Raw genomic sequence first — 15,232 nt, 5'->3', positions numbered from 1 at the left:
TTTCATTTGACTGTGGACCATGGATCCATAGGGCACACACAGAGCATGCCCTAACGATGGATTCTGGGTAACTAACTTACAAACAGATGCTCTAAACACCTGTGTATCCTGCCAATAGGGAAGCTAGGGTGGTAACTAGCATCGAGGCATATCAGTTATGAAACTAAATAAGAATCAATGTGTCTAAGCCAACACCATGATTAAAAACCTTCAGTAAAAATGCTAGGAGTCATCTTTAACTCTTCAGAGGAAACATTTCATGGGATATAAAATTATACCTTTTGAGGGTAGAAAATGGGAGAAAGAATCCCTGTACCAAAGGACAATGTCAACTTTGAAGATTTTATAGATGAAAACACACGATATAATTATAGCTGTTAAGAAGACAAAGGTCCCAATGATGTAATTCTTGAAATCAGGGGCTACAACAAAAAAGAGGAGAAAATCATGAGAACCAAAAGGAATGAAAACTTTGGTCACGGCAATTTGAATAGGTTTACTGCAAAGAACATGCATTTGGGAACCACTTTACACCCAGAGCCGTGGCCGTGCATCCACTGTCATTGTATCAGTGGACACTAATGAGGGGGGCAGCGAGTGATGCTCAAGTCCATAGAAAATGAAGGTACATTCTTTTAAGTTTCCACCTAAAGCATAATGCACAGTAAGAGAAAACCTTTTGGGGACCATAGAGACAGAGTTCAATATAGCACAACAGGATAGGTCAAAATCATACAAAGCCTGCATGATTCACTGAGGGAGGAGAATCTGACAGGAAGATCTTAAAGATGGGGGACAAAAAGGAAGTGGCCTTTCACATTCCCACATTCGTGTGGTCTCTCCTCATAATTCATCCAAAGAAAAAGAGTGTGGGTGAGAGAGGTGAAGGAAGAGGGAGGTTAAGAGGAAGGAGGGTAGAGAACAATCGGGAAGAGGAAAGACAGAGGAAGTGCCTTTTGGCTGTCAGGGAATGGGTAGCATCCAGAAAATATCTAAATCCTCAAAGACTTTACTTTTCTGCTTTATTTGTTTGTTTATTTAAATTATGTTTATGCACATATCCTGGCTTTTAAGCCCTGTTTTAAATACTGTGGAGTATATTTAAACAATATTTTCAGCACTGGGTTTTGATTATACCAATTCTTGAAAACCAGTGGCTTCAGACATCCTTGTTACAAACAGGATAGTTAGGCTTTCCCTGCATAACCATCTTGTTTGGTCCTCTGCTTTAAAAAATTCATGAGATAATGAATATGAAGTCAATATAGGTAGCTACAGGTCCTGGGAAAAGAATAATGTTAAGAGAAATGGAAAAGAGTTGCTGCGACCAGAATGCATGATGCCTCCACCTGTGACCGGGATGCATGATGCCTCCACGTGTGACCGGGATGCATGATGCCTCCACAGTGGCACCCAAACAGAGGTAGGGAGGCAGGCTCAGACCAGGCAAGAGGGTGGGAAGTTTCCTAACAGAACAGAGAATTCAGGCCAAGAAGCACAAACGATGAGAAGCTGCAGCTGAAGAAGGGGTGAGGAATGTTCCAGGCAAAGGAAACCACAGAAGAATCCACTGGGTTGTGCAATCGGTGAGGTTAAGTAAGCACTTGTTACTTACTTGGATATATTAATATGACATATGCTGACTCCATAACGTTTGTGTTCCTGACGAAACATGTAAATGGATATTTATAAAAGTGGCTCCGGACCGCTGAAATGTTAAGTACTGTAATGAGTGTATACTTTCTTTTGGATGAAGGATGTTTTACACTGTTCAAAAAGAGAGAGACAGAGAAGGGGAGTAATTACGAGTAGGTAAGCTCCGTCAATAGGGAATAAGACCTATGGGTCCAGGTAATTGCTCTATTTGTGACATAAATTATAGCTCAAATAATCACATCCACTCCTCCCATCATGAGCAAACAGTCTATTGGTAAGACGAATCTGAAATTGTATAACCACAAGGTCAGGAATACCCAGTAGCAAAGAAATCAAGTTAAAATTACCAGCTTGCAAAGGAACACACACACACACACACACACACACACATACACACGGGGGTTGAGGGGAGCCTTAAACATTCTGGCCTCCATGGGTGTTCAGGACTGGGGCAGATGACAAAGGGCTGCATATGAAGAGACCAGAAGGAGGAGTTAATAGATCTTTATCCAGCCCATGGAGATTGAAGCAGAGAGACTGATTCCTGATTCCTTCCATAGTCTTTCCAAAGGATTTAATACACATGAAGAGAACCTTACTGCAACGCAGCACAAAACAGAATGTGAGGAAAGAGCTTTGAGCTGGTGTGCAATTTGTACAGTGACACGTATTTTTCTCTTAGGTAATATTTCTCTTAGGTAATATAGTGACACGTATTTTTAACAACAACCACAAAATACAGATTCTCACAAATATTATCTAGATGACTTAGCCAAGCCCAAAGTGGTCAGCAGAAGGCTAGGAATAGTCGAGCACCAGCTAGCTCTCGGTATTAGATTCAAAACTAGAACAAGTGTGGCACAGAATTTAATATTGACATTGACCAGTAGACTCACAGCTGGTAGTCTTCCACTAGGAGAGGATCACCCTCTTCGATCGCTGATCCATTCCACTTCCAGTAGACAAGATCCGATTCCTGGCCTGTGACATTGCAGATCAGCTGTATGCTGGATTCTGAAAAGCAATGTATTTTGAGTCCAAAGACTAATTGGTCCTTTATTACACTCTATGTCTATTTGTAAATGGCTGCTGGATAAACATTTGAGGTGTAGAAGAGCAAAATGAAAGAGGAAAACTTCCCTAATCCTCATCACCCAGAGAACGCCACTGCTTGTTACTTTATGTATCTCCATCTTGGTCTTTCTCCTCACACATCGGCAAGAACTTGAATGGGATCTTATTGTCTATCACTCTGTAATCATTGTAGCCTGGAAACTGCGGCCTCCGTGATTAGTCCTCCTGTTGGTATGAGACTACCTAGCATTTCATAATATAACTATACACTAACAATGTAGTTACTGCTGGACAGAATTTCTGAAGTGTCATTTTTATGATTCATATTTTAAAAATACCCTGCTTATATTACTGTTTTCGCCTATCTGCAAGTATTACTTGGAATGAAAGTCTGGAGGCAGAATGTGCTTACAGTGTACGCCTTGTTGCATTTCCAGTCCTCCTGGGAAGATACAACTTCAAAGCCAAACTCCAAACAAGTAAGGCTGCACCAGACCACTCCCCCTCCAGCCACACATACAACCATTATTCGACACAAACCCCCAGAAAAGAGGGGACATTCAGCAAGCATTGCTCACTGAGAGAAGAAAAATCAAACTCAATTTTCATTTAATTTTTCTTTCTTCCATGAGTGTCTCCAGAGCAGGAACTGAAGGCCTGGAGCACACCAGATGGGCTCTTCATCACAGCCTAGCCGACCTGCATTGTTTTTCTTCAGCTTTATTTATTTTACGTGCATGCATGTTTTGTCTGCATATATATGTCTGTGCACCACATATGTGCCTGGTGCCTCCAGAGGCCAGAAGACGGTGTTGGATCCCCTGGAACTGGAGATCATTGTGAGCCATCATGTGGGTGCTGGGAATTGAACCCAAGTTCTCTACAAGAGCAGCCAGCACTCGTAACCACTGAATCTCTCCAGCACCCCAATCTACACTTCTTGAACTACTGGTAAACACATTTTTCCTAGCTTAGTGTTCGCTGGACCCTCACTGCTCCTCACACGTCCGATCCATTATTTAGCCTCTTTCTCGGAACAAACTCACAGGTTGTCAAGTTGTTCTTCCTTAATCAAAGACACTCACTCTTCATAGACATAAGAACTCCCCAGAAAACTTTCTGGGCTAGCTGTCAATATTTTTGTTTATGAAAACTCTTTGACCTAGACCTTTTGTTTTCTCATGATCAAGATTTCTAAGAGCTATTTTTTCTTTTATCGATCTTCTCTCACTTCTTTCTAAAAACCCTCTCTACTACCAAATCAGGAAAGGACAGAGGTACATATTCAGGGTGTCTGAGAATTCCATTGCCTTTTGTTCTCGAAGCTGTCTAGGATGTAGTGCTCGATCTTCTGGTCTACCTTGAATAAAAAGTTTTAAGCCAGGTAGTTGGATTTAATTTTAGACCATTGGTTGACAGGAAGTTTCTTCTCTAATTTATGCTGCCTTTATGATAGGATAAATTCTCGTTTTTTACTTCAGTCAGAATAAGTATGTATACTTATACACATCCTCCTTCCTGGGTATGTGTGTGTGTGTGTGTGTGCATGTAAGAGTGAATATGTATCTATGTATAGATGTGTGTGTGTGTGCATGTAGGAGTGAAGATGTATCTATGTATAGATGTGTGTGTGTGTACATGTAAGAGTGAAGATGTATCTATGTATAGATGTGTGTGTGTACATGTAAGAGTGAAGATGTATCTATGTATAGATGTGTGTGTGTGTGTACATGTAAGAGTGAAGATGTATCTATGTATAGATGTGTGTGTGTACATGTAAGAGTGAAGATGTATCTATGTATACATGTGTGTGTGTGCATGTAAGAGTGAAGATGTATCTATGTATAGATGTGTGTGTGTGTACATGTAAGAGTGAAGATGTATCTATGTATAGATGTGTGTGTGTGCATGTAAGAGTGAAGATGTATCTATGTATAGATGTGTGTGTGTACATGTAAGAGTGAAGATGTATCTATGTATAGATGTGTGTGTGTGTGCATGTAGGAGTGAAGATGTATCTATGTATAGATGTGTGTGTGTACATGTAAGAGTGAAGATGTATCTATGTATAGATGTGTGTGTGTGCATGTAGGAGTGAAGATGTATCTATGTATAGATGTGTGTGTGTACATGTAAGAGTGAAGATGTATCTTTGTATAGAGGTGTGTGTGTGCATATTTATGCATGTAAGGGTGCAGGTACATGTGTATACACACATGTGTGGATGCTGGACAGCAATTTTGGACATCCTCAGGAATAGTACCCACGTACTGTTTCAGATGGGTTTCTCACTGGGTAGAGCTCACCTATTAATTCTAGACTGGCTGGCCATCCAGCAACAGGTCTGTACCCGTGTCTGCTGCCCCAGCACTGGGATTAGAGATGGTCAACCAGAGACAGGTCTGTACCCGTGTCTGCTGCCCCAGCACTGGGATTAGAGATGGTCAACCAGAGACAGGTCTGTACCCGTGTCTGCTGCCCCAGCACTGGGATTACAAGTGGCCACCCAGCGACAGGTCTGTGCCCGTGTCTGCTGCCCCAGCACTGGGATTACAAGTGGCCACCCAGTGACAGGTCTGTGCCTGTGTCTGCTGCCCCAGGACTGGGGTTAGAGTTGTGTATCACCACCCCCCCCCCCAAGTCTTTACAGGAATGCTGCATCCCAAACTCGGAACCTCACAAGCACGGAGTCACCCCCTCCTCTTTCTGTTTCTGTTGTTTTTAAGTCAGAACCCATTTGTTATCGAGGCTAACCTCAGGCTCACTATCCTTCAGTGCACACCACCACACCTAGCTAAACACAGCTCTCTTCCCAGGAGGAACGAAAGATTGGCTCCATATATGACAGGAAAGGGAATTCCTTGCTGTACTGCTCAAGATGGGTCTTTCTTCATGATATTTTAAAAAACTGACTAACTTGAAAAAGCATTTTTTTAGAATAACTTTCATTGTTTTTGGCATATATAATCTTAGCCTTCTGCCTAAAAGATTGACTCCAATGACAAAATATTCTGTGTCAATTAGATAAATTATATATTATATTCTTAGATATTTTAACTTTAGCATGTGGCTGCTGTTTGCATAGTCAGAAAGGCTCCATTGCAAAGCAAGGGTAGGAAAATTGGATGTGGCTAGATTTTTGCCATAAGAGGCAAAAACTTAAAAAAAATAAATTTAAGAAATAAATTCAAAACATTTTAAAGCCATTTGAATATATGATTTGTGCCACTGTCCTTCCATAGGTGTATCTGGTAACTGTGTGTTGTGAAGGTCATGTTATCTTCACCTTGAGTTTGGAATGATGATCTCGTCACACCTGCCTGGAGCCTGCTTACCTGGTTCTACTTCCATCGTCTCGTTCCGAGGGCTCAGGATCACTGGCCTTTCGCTCTTACTCTCACCTGCAAGGAGAAAGGTCACAGAGCTCCTCAGCTTTTCACCAGACAGAATCCCAAGTGGTACCAGCACTCAGCGAGCACTGAGCTGGATCTGGCCAGACAGATCAAGGGCAGTAGGAGGTAGGTGAGAGAAGACGAGAACCACCAGAAATGAGCGAGCAAACAGAACACCCGAGGCTTGGCTGGACCATATACTCCGTACACATGAATCATACAGGAGTCCCCCAGCCTCCACACATGTGTACACAGGTACACCTACACTTTTACATATATGTAAGTACACACACACACACAAACACACAAAGAGAAAGACAAATGAGCATAATAACACATATCTCTACAAAGTACGAATAAGAATTTATTCTATATACAGCACCTATGTGGACAACCTGGAAGCTGGAAGGTTCTCCTCTCCCTGCAAAGCAGGAAAGGCAGTAGCTAGGACAAAAGCACCTCCTTAAGCAGAAGTGGCCAGTGCTGGGCCTGATATGCTGGGTTACTGTGGTACCAAGCAAACAGTCACTGGTGAGTGACAAACCACTTGGCAGAATTGATTTAAATAAGACAGAAGGCTTTCAAAAAGTTCCGAAGAGGGGGCTGGAGAGATGGCTCAGAGGTTAAGAGCATTGCATGCTCTTCCAAAGGTCCTGAGTTCAATTCCCGGCAACCACATGGTGGCTCACAACCATCTGTAATGAGGTCTGGTGCCCTCTTCTGGCCTGCAGACATACACACAGACAGAATATTGTACACATAATAAATAAATATTAAAAAAAAAAAGGAAAAAAGCTCTGAAGATTAATCTCCTGCTTCTTTACAAGATCAGTTCCGTGGGCTGATCCATGGCTGAGAAGGAAGAATTAGACACAGGCTAGAATGCCTGAAGTCCTCCACAGTCAGAGAAACGAAAAGCACAGGGCAGGAAGTTGGCTTTCATCTTTCCTATAGATAGGGCAACAAGTGCTTGATAAATGATCGCTGAAAGTTAGATCCAGCTGATGCTTGTAGGGCCACGTGAGGGATACATTTGTATTCAATGAAATCAGTCTTTGAAAAAGAAATGCCTTTAATACTGGAAAGATACAGCTATATGTATGTTGATCCTGTTCTGGGTTTGCCTGGGAGAGCCACAACTGTTCCCCAGCATACTCACTCAGAGATGATCTCTCTCTCCCCACAAAAACATCCTGGTTAGGTTAGCTTCTTATTACTGGAAGCTGCCATTTACAGAAAGGTTCAATATTCTGCCTATTCCCAAGTAACTTGTGAAAGTGCAATTTGGTTCATGTTACTGTGAAATAGTTTTTAATGCGCTATATGGGTATGACAAGATTGGGCACCCTGGAAACATTAAGAGCATTCATTCTGCACCTGTTAACTGCCCACCCATTGTAGCAAGGCTTGTTGTGCAGCAGGCACAAGACCACAGGCTGAGCCTGCCTCATCTTTAATCCTCCCAAAACCTTTCAGGCCACACCATCTTCTTACAGATACTTAAACACATACTTAGAGAAGTAGTGATTGAGCTAACAAAAATGTGCATTCTGGATACAGAATATCTCCAGACTTAGGAGGATCTACCCCATTCGTGACTATTCTGTTGGACTTTGGGGTTTGTCTTATGCTGTACTGGGATTTGAATTCAAAGCTTCATACACATGAAGCAAATGCCTCACCACGGAGTTCTTTCCCTGATGTCAGTGACTCCTGTTCAGTTAGATTCCCCTAGGGCAGGCTCACAAATGGTGACATAAACCCACTAAAGGGAGTCCTGAGCTCTCGAAGATCTTCCTTCTGTGATATCTAAGAATGTTACAGAACCCCTTGGAAGGCATAACTCATAACGTGATGGTCTAAGTAGCATTGCATCTGAAGCAGGAATGGAAATGGAATTATAGGACGTTGTGTTGTGGTTTGAAGATGAAATGACACCCCCCCCCCCCGTGGGCTCATTTGTTTGAATACTTGATCCCCAACTGTATCAATATTTGGGAAGATTCTAGAAGATGAAGCAAAGCTGAACAGAGGATGTCACTGGGGGTGGGTCTTAAGCTTGACCCACTTATGGTTCTCTCTCTCTCTCTCTCTCTCTCTCTCTCTTTCTCTCTCTCTCTCTCCAGTTGCCATGCCTTCTTCATCATGGCCAGATGGATTCTCTCTCGAACTGTAATCTAAAAACAAACCCTCTCTTGGTTCTTGTGACTAATCAGTCTTGTGAGTCACTAGCCAATTCCTATATTCAGTTCCTTTGTAAACAATGAAGTAATGGCAACCTGATGGTCTTCCAGCTGTCCCTCATGCAAACCCCTGTGGGGTCAGAGCTACGACTCACCTATCGTGATGAACTCTATCGCTCGGGTGACTGGATACTCCTTTCCCAGGTACGTGTAGGACACGCGGCAAATGTAGTTCCCCCCATGCTCTTCAGCCACATTCCTCACCACCAGCTTATTCTTGGCCCCAACGAAGTTTTCGCTGTCAAGAGGCAGTGGTTTACAATCCTAGACAAGAAGAGAGAAATAGGAGCCTTGGAAACGTCAGGGACTCCCCTGTGTAACCGGAACAGGAACTCTAGTTTTTCACCTTCACAAGTTCCTATCTGAAAAAAGTGACTTGCTTGATTTGGGGCAAAAAATAAATCAAATAAAATAGTTACACTTCAAAATTTCAAGCCCAGAGACCTAGGCCATGAAGACAAGTGAAGACAAATTTATTTCACAGAAGACACAACAGAAGCAATAATGTTGACATTTGTCAACAGCATGGTCCATTCCCGAACTGATATTATTTATTTTGTATTCATTAGTCTCTAAAAGATGACTTTCCTGTAAAAGTTCCACTAGGCTACTAAATTAAAGCCACCAAAGTATGCTGTGCCCACCCTCATGTGTACATGACTACAGACACTACCAGGCTATGTGTGGCACATTTAACTTTTAATTAGTCTTTTAGGATTTAATTTTGTGTTGTCTTTAATTATGAGTAGGTATGTGTGCAATTATGGGTTTGTGCATATGAGTGCAGGTACCCGTGTAGGCCAGAAGGGGGTGCCAGATCCCCTGGGACTGTAGTTAAAGGTAATCGGGAGCTGCCTTCTGTGGATGCTAGGAAACAAATTCCAGTCCTACAAAAGAGCAGTTCAAGCTCTTAACCACTGAGCATCCCTGCAGCCCCAGCACGTAAGTGTTTTTAATTAAACACAAAATAATATCTGCTATTGAAACAAACCATCTCTTAAATGGCTTAAACATCTAATCCATCTTCTCAAACGTGTTGAGTTCTATTACTTTCTTGAAACTGTATCTTAGTCAGATAGAAACAACCATAAGATTATCTTAGAAACAACCATAAGATTTTAGATAAGTTGTAAAAACCAACAGACACAGGCTAACATTTTTGTTTGCTTCTCCGAAGCTGCACCGCCACAGAGCAGAAACAGTATATGAACATGTCAAAGATTTTTGTGGACATATTTCACTGTTCAAAGCAGAAAACGGTGTAAAAACAAATTATCATACTTAAAGTGAAATTACCTTATACCACTGAACTTTGGGTAACTGGTTCTTTTCATCTTTAAAAAAATCCAAATAAGGGCACACAAGACTTCCATCCCCTGCTATGTAGAGGCGCTGTTTGAAGGTGGCTTGTGTGTTGTAACACAAGCCAGGGTCGTTCTCTAAAACCTTCATGGTTATTTTGGTTTTGAGACAGTGAGTTGAGTTTCTAAAATAAAGTAAAATATGAAAATTCATCATTACTAAAGTGATTTTTTTTTCTGTCCTTAACTACCATCGAGGCTTAGGACATGTGTCTGTAATGTATCCATCCCTTCCTTACCTCACTATGCAATAGTAATGTCCCGAGTCCTCGATCTTGGCAGGAACAAACCAAAGCCGTTCATTTTGCTGATGAATCCTGGAACTCTGTTGTACTGATACGGGTGTCTCGCTGTCATTTTTATACCACATTATGGTGCCACGTTTTTCATTCGGGATAAGAGGACAATCACGAATATCAATTTCATTTACATATGAAAATAAAATGATCTCATCTGAATATTCTTTACAGTCATCTTTAAAAGAGAAAAAAAGGGAAGCAATTTCTATAAGAAAAAGTCTCAGTGTTTCTTCATGCAATATCAACATTTGAGCGCATTGGTTAGTAAAGATACCAGCTCCTGCCAGATCTACAGTTCACGGCTGTGTGGTTAAGAGCAGTCTTCAGGGTGGAGACCATTTATGTTCAGTTCCAGCTCCGCCACGTGGTCCCTGTGGGCTGTACCTTGGGCAAATGACTTACCCCCTCTTACTTTCTGCTTATTCATCTAAAGGGAGGAATAATAGAGGAGAGACATTCACTCTGTACAGTGGAGAATTGCAAAGACTAAATATGGTCTCCCATGTGAACAGCTAACAAATGGGCAAGCATAGGAAACAACACTGTTCGAGGCATGACCTAACTCTATCTCCTATTTACTCAAGACACTGAAAGAGACATAAGGCATAGTGAATAGAGGCATAAAACAATTCAGGAAAAAATTTCTAGTAATAAAAAATGCATTGCCAAGTTGAAAATATTCTGGGGAAATAAGAAAACCTGAAGGCATAACATTAGAAAACATTCAAGATTAAACAAGAGGTGGGGAGTGAGCAAGCAGGGCATCAGATCGCTTAGGGCAGCTAGAAAATGTCTAATATGAATGGCTGGAAGAGTGGGGAACACAGAAAACATATTGGAAATATAGGCTGAAATTGCTCAAGATGTGATAAATAAGCTTGGGTCCCAAGACACAGTGAACTCTAAGAAAAGGCAAGACGGCTGGAAAGATGGCCAGAGGTTAAGAGCACTGACTGCTCTGCCAGAGGTTCTGAGTTCAATTTCTGGCAACCACAGGGTGACTCACAACCATCTATAATGGGGTCTGATGCCCTCTTCTGGCCTGCAGACATACATGCAGTTAGAGCACTCATATACATAAAATACATAAATAAATAAATCTTTGCGCCAGAGAGTGTTGGTTCCTTTAATCCCAGCAGGAAGAGCCAGGTGGGTCTCTGAATTAAAGGCAAGCCTGGTAGTGAGTTCAAGGACAGCCAGAGCTGTTACACAGAGGAATCCTGCCTAAAAACAAACAACGAAAAAGAAAAGATAAAGAAAATCACACCAACTGCCTAGTGATTAGATTAACACCAGTGACAAAACAAAAATCTTAGGTAGCCAGAAAGCCTTTAAAAAAATTTTATTGATTATATTGAGCTATATATTTTTCTCTGTTCCCCTTCCTTCCTCTCCACTCCCCTTCTACCCGCTCCCACGGTCCCCATGCTCCCAATTTACTCAGGAGATCTTGTTGAGAGTTCTCTGCTTAGGACCCTACTCCATTTTTTTTTAATTGGGGAACCTGGTACCCTTAGACCGCAGCTGTGACACTCTCATCTGTCTTTGTGACAAATCTGGAGCAGCAGCTTCCCAGGCAGCTGTGTGAGAGCAGGGGACGCCTCTGTGATGTTTTCTTAGTTCAGGCTTTTTCCTTTCAGTTGGATTAGCATTGTCACCAATTAGAGTTCTTTGGATAGGATGGGTCTTGCTGTCAGGGCACCTTTCCTATTATCTCACTGAAGAGTAGGGGTCCTCTTCAACAATATGGATGCATTTTTCTCTGCTCCCCTCTGCTTCTACCCTCTCCCATGATCCCCATGCTCCCAATTTACTCAGGAGATCTTGTCTTTTTCTATTCCCCATGTAGATTAGATCCATGTATGTCTCTCATAGGGTCCTCACTGTTGTCTAGGTTCTCTGGGATTGTGTACTGTAGGCTAGCTTTTCTTTGTTTTATGTCTAAAAGTCAGTTATGAGTAAAAACATATGATATTTGTCTTTCTGGGTCTGGGTTATATCACTCAATATGAGGTTTTCTAGATCCATCCATTTGCCTGCAAATTTCAAGATATCATTACTTTTTTCTGCTATATAGTACTCCGTTGTGTAAATGTACCACATTACCACATTTTCCTTATCCATTCTTTGGTAGAGGGGCTTCTAGGTTGTTTCCAGGTTCTGGCTATGACAAACAATGCTGCTATGAACATAGTTGAGCACATGTCCTTGTGGTATGATTGAGCATCCTTTGGATATATATCCAAAAGTGGTATTACTGGGTCTTGAGATAGGTTGCTTCCTAATCTTCTGAAAAATTTGACATTCTTTTAGCCACGGCAGCTATACTAGTTTGCATGCCCACCAACAATGGAGGAGTGTTCCCTTTGCCCCACAACTCTAACATAAAGCTGTCATTGGTGTTTTTGATCTTGGCCATTCTTATAGGTGTAAGATGGAATCTCAGAGTTGTTTTGATTTGCATTTCTCTGATGACTAAGGATGTTCAGCATTTCCTTAAGTGTCTTTCAGTCATTTGAGATTCATTTGTTGTGAGTTCTCTGTTTAGATCTGTACCCCAAAATAACAACCCAAAAATTTCTGTAAACAGTTCATCCATAAAAGCAGAAAAGGGATTAGATTTGTTTTCTCAAACAAAGGTTTCCAACATTCAGAGAAGCATTCATTAGAAAGAGGAGGAGAAAGGAGAGAATGCTTTATTGCTTCATGAATTAGCTACCATCCGCCTCCCCTCAGAGCCCTAATATGGTGATAACCAGGACCCGTGTGCATGTAGCGACCTTGAACACCAGCAGCCTTGCAAGAGCCAAGCAGGTCTGGAGTTTCTCAAATGTCCCAGGTTACTGACCTGACTCAGAGATCCTTAGCAAGAGTCCTATCCCTGGCATGTTGTTGAACAAACTCAGTGTCAACTATTTAATAAGGCAGCAACTATTTAATAAAAGCTACAACATAGGCTAGAACATGAGAGCCATAACCTAAAGGGAGATTTGAAGGTTCTGGCATATTCGTGAGGAATGAAAAACATATATATCATACATACATACATACATACATACATAATACGTGTGTGTGTGTGTGTGTGTGTGTGTGTGTGTGTGTGTAGATAGATATAGATACAGCTGCTCAACCGGTCCAGAAAAGGTTTCAGACTCACATCTGAGTAACTCTGAGATCACATCTGGGCAGGAAGGCTGAGGTGAGCTGTCTCAGCCCATATGCTGTCCCTTCACAAGGGGTAGAGAATACACAGGCCATAGATCGTCTAATCATTAGCCAATCACAGAATTTACCAGTGACTTCAGGGACCCTACAGCACAGACCTTATGAGGCTGTGTCAGAAAATCCATCAAACAAATGAACAGAGAGAACAACAACAATTTGAAAAAAATGTAAAAACCGGTAACAATGGACTGGAACGATAGCACAGCGGTGAGGTGCTTACTGCCCTGTCAGAGAGCCGGAGTTCAGATCCCGGCACCAACATCAGACAGCATAAGGGCCTATGTTTCCAGCTCTAAGGGATCCAACACTCCTTTCTGGAGTCCGTGGGCATCTGCGTGCACACACACACACACACACACAGGCACATGTGCATACAACAAATTATGATTACATAGGGAGACATCTGATAGCCAGAATTATACATTATGCTTTGAAGAATGTCTAATTATCAGCAAAATGCTGGAGAAGAAATGGGAAAGTGGGGTCCATTCACAGGGCGAACAAAGCTTCCAGTGGAGAATGATTCAGGTGAGTGGGGTGTTACATCACTCTACTCAACAAAGACTCACAATACCTTTTACAATATATACAACACTATTGGAAAACTACCTAAAATATAAAAGAACTATATGACAGCAATGCTTTCCAAGGAGAATATCAAGAGGAAGATTAAGAAGAGAAGGAAAAAGACGAAGAGGAAGAAGGAGGAGAGGAGGAGGAGGTGGAGGAGAAACCATGAAGAGAACTAACTGGAGTCTGGGGTGCAGACATCCCATAAGTAAGATGAAGATCATTTCACTGTAAAAGACTGTACGGCATGTGTGTGGTGCCACAAAAGAAACTTATAAATGACAATAAATCAACTGAGAGTCTTTCATAGTTCTGAGAGCAAACTGACAGGTATATAATGGGAACCCCAGGAGGAAAAGTGTCAGTACAAATACACGAAGAAATAATGTCTCCCCCACACCACATTAATCTACACATCTAATGAGCTTTATAAAATGACAAGAAGGAACTAAAAGACACTTCTACCTAGTACCTCAGAGTCCAATCGTAGAAAGAAAGGAAACTTTGCTACAGTAAGAGACAGATATCTTGTTACACACGGGAGTTCTCCATTAAATGTAATTGTTTCTCTGAATCCACCAGGGCCAGGAGGAAGTGAGATGGCATTTCAAAATGAAGAAGAAATGAAAACATTTACAGATAAACCAAGACTAGGACAATCCAAAAACCATAACTTTCCTATAAACCAAAGAGACCACTTCAGAGAGGGTCGTTCAGGCTGAGACAGTCCAACCTAGACAGCAACTCCTAACCACACAAAGAAGCAAGCAATGCTAGGAAAGGAAACAAATCAGAAAACAAAGCCCAGGTTTCATAAATGTGCAAATAGGCCATTTAAGTAGTTTTTAAGGACATAAATAGTTTCTGACTTATAAATTCTCTTTTTATCATTTGTTTCAAAATTGCATGAAACAATGAGTCTAAAATCACTTTGTTAGAGCAGCATAATACCATATTCTAAGTCATATGCTTATACTGATAGAGAAGTATATCGACCACACCCCTTATCAAAGAAGCTTCTCTGCACAGCAAAAGAAAATCACAACTGGACACAATGTAGAGACCAGTGGATTGTGGTAAGGGGCTCTGCTGCCAAGGACACATCTACATCACAGTTCATGTGTCTATGGCTCAGGGAACATCAAGGGAGAGGGGCAGAAAGATTTTAAGAGCCAGAATACCAGAAAGTCAGCTATGAAACAGTCTCTCCTGGAAATGGCTGCATACACAAGACTGAAGCAATAGTAACATCAGTGGACATTTAACTTGGAAGGGAAAATTTTCATGGGGTTCTATCCCTAGACAAAGAACTACAGTAACCAATGACTGTTGGAAGTGGGGGGACTTTGCTTCACCTAAGGCTGAACCCCATTATTGGTTATCCAATACAGAGTGCTCATCCCTGAAACAAT

The 15,232-nt window shown here is 41.6% G+C and overlaps 1 protein-coding gene across 4 annotated transcripts in view; it reads right to left on the bottom strand.

Moving 5' to 3' along the window:
- The window catches only part of Il1r1 (interleukin 1 receptor type 1), a 76,092-nt gene that overhangs the window by 5,689 nt on the left and 55,171 nt on the right, over positions 1 to 15,232 (bottom strand). For all 4 annotated transcript variants that reach the window (XM_057751857.1, XM_057751858.1, XM_057751856.1 and 1 more), the window contains 7 exons: positions 9,966 to 10,200; positions 9,662 to 9,851; positions 8,461 to 8,629; positions 6,066 to 6,131; positions 2,553 to 2,670; positions 1,616 to 1,767; positions 279 to 422 (listed from right to left, as the gene is read on the bottom strand). In XM_057751857.1, the coding sequence (XP_057607840.1) occupies positions 279 to 422; positions 1,616 to 1,767; positions 2,553 to 2,670; positions 6,066 to 6,131; positions 8,461 to 8,629; positions 9,662 to 9,851; positions 9,966 to 10,200 (1,074 nt within the window). The remainder of the gene's footprint in view (positions 1 to 278; positions 423 to 1,615; positions 1,768 to 2,552; positions 2,671 to 6,065; positions 6,132 to 8,460; positions 8,630 to 9,661; positions 9,852 to 9,965; positions 10,201 to 15,232) is intronic.

Source organism: Chionomys nivalis, chromosome 19, assembly GCF_950005125.1.
Source record: "Chionomys nivalis chromosome 19, mChiNiv1.1, whole genome shotgun sequence".
In the NCBI taxonomy this organism is placed as follows: Eukaryota; Metazoa; Chordata; class Mammalia; order Rodentia; family Cricetidae; genus Chionomys; species Chionomys nivalis.
This window is presented reverse-complemented; position numbering and strand designations above follow the sequence as displayed.